This window comes from Zerene cesonia, chromosome 17, assembly GCF_012273895.1.
Source record: "Zerene cesonia ecotype Mississippi chromosome 17, Zerene_cesonia_1.1, whole genome shotgun sequence".
Taxonomy (NCBI): Eukaryota; Metazoa; Arthropoda; class Insecta; order Lepidoptera; family Pieridae; genus Zerene; species Zerene cesonia.
In genome coordinates this window covers 3,648,481-3,653,959 of record NC_052118.1, presented here as the reverse complement: position 1 = coordinate 3,653,959, position 5,479 = coordinate 3,648,481, and the positions used below count along the sequence as shown (strand labels likewise).

General features: G+C 31.6%; 1 protein-coding gene across 1 annotated transcript in view; it reads left to right on the top strand.

Moving 5' to 3' along the window:
* Window positions 1-3,523: 3,523 nt before the first annotated feature.
* The window catches only part of LOC119833348, a 4,135-nt gene continuing 2,179 nt past the window's right edge, over window positions 3,524-5,479 (top strand). The window contains exons 1-3 of the mRNA XM_038357335.1: window positions 3,524-3,632; window positions 4,454-4,580; window positions 5,253-5,396. Coding sequence (XP_038213263.1) covers window positions 3,525-3,632; window positions 4,454-4,580; window positions 5,253-5,396 — 379 coding nt within the window. The 5' untranslated portion in view covers window position 3,524. The remainder of the gene's footprint in view (window positions 3,633-4,453; window positions 4,581-5,252; window positions 5,397-5,479) is intronic.

Sequence of the window (5,479 nt, the reverse complement as noted above, 5' to 3'; positions counted from 1 at the left end):
GGTTTAGGCGTGAAAGCGTAACAGACAGACAGACAGACAGAGTTACTTTCGCATTTATAATATTAGTAGGGATAACATCTAATTGTAGTTTAAGTTAATTTTTCGTAATTACTTATTAATAAGTACTTTATTCTACTTATATAGTTCTTTTGAACGCCAACATACGCACTATCTAGACACAATAAGAATGAAAACTCTTACTCATCCGGTTATAGAATAGATAGATATAGGTTTTGGTAACAAACTACCATAGACGAATAAACCTCCATTAGGTATATATTGGTTAGTTAATTCGTTCATGCAAACTATCTTATGGACATAGTTTATAGACGACAATTAAAATAATTCAAGCAATAAAATATCAGATAAGTCGGTACTTGTTTAATTGATGCAATACGTAGCTAATCTACCTAGTATTGTAAACCTTAAGTCTCCATAAGATTCCATGGCATTCAGTAGATGAATAACCGTACGAGAACTAGTGTCTTGTGTAGTTTTTCTCAATAATTTATATTATATTAGTGAGAGCTGTTATTGAAAATTAAACATTTTATTTTTCTTCGTGAATATACGTTCCAGGTGAGCCTTATCAATGTGGAGATTACAGTGCACGCATTAATTGCATACCTATTATTTATTTTTTTAATTTGGCTTTTCCACAATCTTTTATTTAGAATATTTTGGATATTATGTTATATTCTGACGAAAAACAGTTATACCTACCTACCTACCTCCTTAGTTCAACGTGTGATATGTAAATTTTTGACACATAGATTTACACTCAAGCGCTCCGGGAATAAAGTAGCAAATGTTCAAGCACTACAAAATTCGGATCGATAGAAAAAATCTTATGAATCTGTTTTCAAATTACACCTAAAGACAAAAAAAGCAACGCCCAATGCAGTACATTAGGAAATTAGACGACGCGAGCGGCTTTTTTTGACCCAGGGCAGCGATAGGATTAAAACTACCCCTGTATAAAAGTTCAAAATGAAACATAGTTTATTCTGCTAATCATAAACATAAGTATATTTGACTAAAATTAATGTGTATTTGAATATTCAAAGCAATTACCTAAATCACATTTCAACATAACAGAAAAGCAGTCATACGATTTTCTCGTGAATACTTATTTCTTATTAGTCACCGTTTAATGAGTGTGATATATAGGACGTAACTACGTATGCTGGTAAATATGAAATTGTTATTCATCATAATTTACGTTAAACTTATTGTTCGTAAGAGGAAAATAGACATCAATATATACTAAAAAAAAAAGAAGACATGTCCAGCTAGACATTAAATTCCTATCTATTATTATCTTACAAATGAGGTACTTAAGTATTATTGAGACATCACGTCGCCACAATTGAATTAAGTACAGACTAGTTTTGATAAGCTGATAGTAATTATAGTCTACTGTTCAAAATTATTTTAAGTAATCTATGCTTTTGATATATGTATCGTAACATCCATTGCATAGCTGTGCCTTGTAAAGTACTATAGTAATTACAATTGCTGTTGCTAATTAAGATCAATAGCCATTTTCTCGGTGTAGGTGCCTATATTTCGGCACTCGATATCTAGATTTCTTTATATAGAGAAAAAAAGAAGGATTGAAATTTTCGATGAAACAAAAACAGAGTTTAGAACATTTATGAATATATATCTGTATATACGTAAATGTCATTTTTCTATGTCATTTAACGCTACCTACATCAATTACATTCCCCTACCGTTGGCATAAAGCTTTAGTAACTCCACTGCCGAAAACTCTCACTCTTCACAGGGTGTTTAATGCAAATTTATTTAGTTTAAAAGTTTCGCCTAATCGTTCACAGGTTGCTAAAATAAATGTACATATACTTTTCAATGGTAGTTTCTAGACGGCTTCCGGAAGATTTCATACTTGACCCACTTCTTTTCGTTTTGTACACAGCGGATATCACTAATATCATAAAACATTGTAAATACGTTTAACATCAGTGAAATGGATGATGCTTGACAAAGTTTCACGAAAATTTAAGCAGTTGAAACTACTTTATGACCTAACACTAATTCTGCCTGGTTTTAAATCCAAATAAAACACAGATATATATATGATCTCAGGAACTAAATGCCAAATTGATGCCATCACAAATCAAAATCCATGTATGTTTATCAAAGTAGAACTGATAGACAGGATACTTGAGTCAATCTAGGTGTAGTCTTTGACAAATCCCTACGTTTTAATATAAATAATTGCATTATCAATAGGATCCTTCTTCTATCTTTATAGAAATTGCTTTTACTGTTGAAAAATGTTCTATACGATCAGAAATTATCTTATTGTAAGTGTTCGTTAACTACTATGTCGTCTGATTCAGCCCACTGTAATTATCCGATGTAATAACTGCTTATATATTATGTATATACAGTTATACATTGAAAATGGATTTTCGAAACCAATTATAACTTGTCGCAACTACTCTTCAACAAGGTTGCGTATAAAGTACCATCTTATTTGAACAAAAAACTAAAGTGGTTGTCGGATGGGATTACGAATCACTCCACACGCTACAGGAATGTACTGATCTGATTGAAATTGTCCGAGATAACGTTATAAATGGTTTGTTTGCTTGAACGCGCTAATCTCAGAAACGACTGGACCGACTTCAATGTTTTTTTTCATAGTATGATTTGCACATGATTCTTGAGTGTTATAAGCTGTATGTTTATGTACTAAGGGGGAAGCCGGAGCTCAACGCCAGTATTAGATAGAATAAAGTTCTGTCTGACAGAACATCCCAGTGTTTGTAAACCAAGAACTTTTACCAAATCTGTATCCAACTTGAGAAAGCAACTTAAGAAATGCAGATAAAACTATGGCTCTTTGAGGTGTGCCAGCTTCAAAACCTTTTTCTTACTTCAACAGTTGTCTGCTGAATACCATTAAGTTAGGATTTTGAACACACTTCTATCATTTATCCCCATCGCCTTTAGTCTTTTATGAGTTTCCAAATGTTAAATATTTATTATCACCTATTGTCTATGTTAAATTTTTTTTTAGATGCGCGTTCGAATTAGGTATTTGGATATCGTTTAAGTATGTTTGAGCAAGATTTTTTAGAGTATAGACGAAAATGACAATATAATTTTTAATTGTAAAACAAATAGCTTTTGAGCACATATCTGCAAGCTTATCTTGAAATGGGCGCAGTAGTTATCAATGTGCTATAAAACTAATGATATGTGTTTATGTGATAAATTCCAAGATGCATGGTCGGTCGCGTGGGCAGATAACACCAATTTCATACAAATACTGTTATTGAACTGAAGACTACACTTCCCTTCGAATAACGACTCTATTTATTCCACAAAAGCGTTAGAACAGTTAAGATAAGAAGCGAATTGATTTAATTACGGCTCGTGTAATTATAAATGACCACTCAAATTTGTTACTCACTAAATGACTGATGTGACTCTCCGATATCATATTGCATAAAAATCATATAAAAATTAGTGATTGTGAAATTGTTTTCAGGATGACTAAGTCGAAACCGACTAGCGCAAAGGTTTTAAAAGAAGGCGAATTTGTCCCTCCTGATGGAGGGTGGGGATGGATGATCATATTCGCGGCTGGATTTTCTAATGTAAGTCATGATTCTAATGTAAGGATGATACATTTTCCATTATTACTCCTACTGTCATCAATATCAATAAGATATTTGTAAAGTTTAAAGAAACTTTTTATTAATATTATGTATGAAAGATAAATACGTGTTAAGTTTAAAGATATAGCAATTATTTTAACTTTAGTCTTGTTAACAAAAAGGTTGGAAATCTGAATTCTCTTAGTTAAAGTGCACCTTAAAGATTTTTATTTGTTATATTCTGTTTGTTTTTTATGTAATATGTTTGTAATGAAATCACATATTTCGCATTTAAATATACAACGATTCCTCTGTATTTTTCCTCGGTGACTTCACCAAAACTCTCAAGCGAAGCACGGCAAAGGAAGTTAATTCGAATTGGTTCCCACATATTATGTCCCATCGTATTTTCAATCATAATTTATTATAAATATTGAAATTTGTTTATTTAATTTCGGAAAACTAAACAATAGTACTTTTCACAATAAGATAGAAATCAAACTGGTGTCATTAAGAAGGACACAAAATTGGCATTCCTTTGCAAGAAGGATCTTCAACTGGCAATGCCAGCCACGATAACTTAATGCTGTTCTTAGTTCTAAAAAAAGAGAAATAAATTGGTTGCCCGTCCATAATTGTTATTGTTATAACAATATATTGGGTAGAGATCGCTTATAATCACGCTTACGAGTTCGCTCTTTGCCCTCTACAGTCTTAAAAATTTCAAGGCCAAAGTTTGTCTATCACGAGCAATAAAACAAAGAACCACAGGTCAAACATTCGAACAATCAATGTGTAATTTACATTAAAATTTTCCACAGCTATCCGCGCTGCCCATGCTCCAGCAATTCGGGCTACTTTTTCGGGACAAATTCGCTCGCCTCGGCATTACCAGCTCACAAACAACAACCATCATCAACATGAATTCCGCGCTGACGTCTTGCGTCGGTGCGTGACGCGTATTAGATGGTAACTCTTATGCACAATAACGGCAAATTTAACTTACGCTGTGAACGCACTAATTCAGAATATGCATAATTTTTACTTCAAAATTTCATGAATTTTTCAATGAAATTATATCATAGACTACGGTCTAGATGTATGATAGCTACTACTGTAGCTATCATGAAAAAATAGCGTTCAGGGATCATCCTAAAATTTAGGTTTGCTCCATTCTAAACAGGTATACGGTAAATAAAAAATAGAATCATTAAATAAATAACAACTTAAATGTGATTGATTTTTGAAAGCAGTTTATGCATATTTGATATAATCACAAAACAAATAATTACGTAACTAAACTAAATATGATCATTCATCTCAATTACTTATATTATGTTTAATCTTCCTTTTAATACCCATTATCAGATTATATTTAAAAAATGTAATTTATGATATAAATGCAAATATGTGCCTAATTCAAAAATTCATTTTGATAAAACACATATAACATAATCTAATATGCTGTTTTTTGTTTTCTTCTGCTTTATTGGTTTTTCTTGAAAAATACGTGTATCTGGTTGAAGATATGTTGTCTAAAAATATATTATAAATGTTGAAGAAAAGCATACATATAATTTTATATCAGACTTCTAACTTTGTTATTTAACATTTTTTCAGGGTTAGCAAATGGTCCTGTGTTTAAAACATTCAGCTATCGACAAGTGTCGCTGACTGGAGCCATTGTGGTGTTTATAGCTTTGTTGTTGACAACATTTTCTTTTAACTTCACCACATATCTTATAAGCTTTTCAATACTATACGGTAAGAGTCTTTTATTTAATTTGCATTAAAAAAATGTTAACCGAAAAATATTTAGTTTAAAACATATTTGTTTTCGCTGAAAA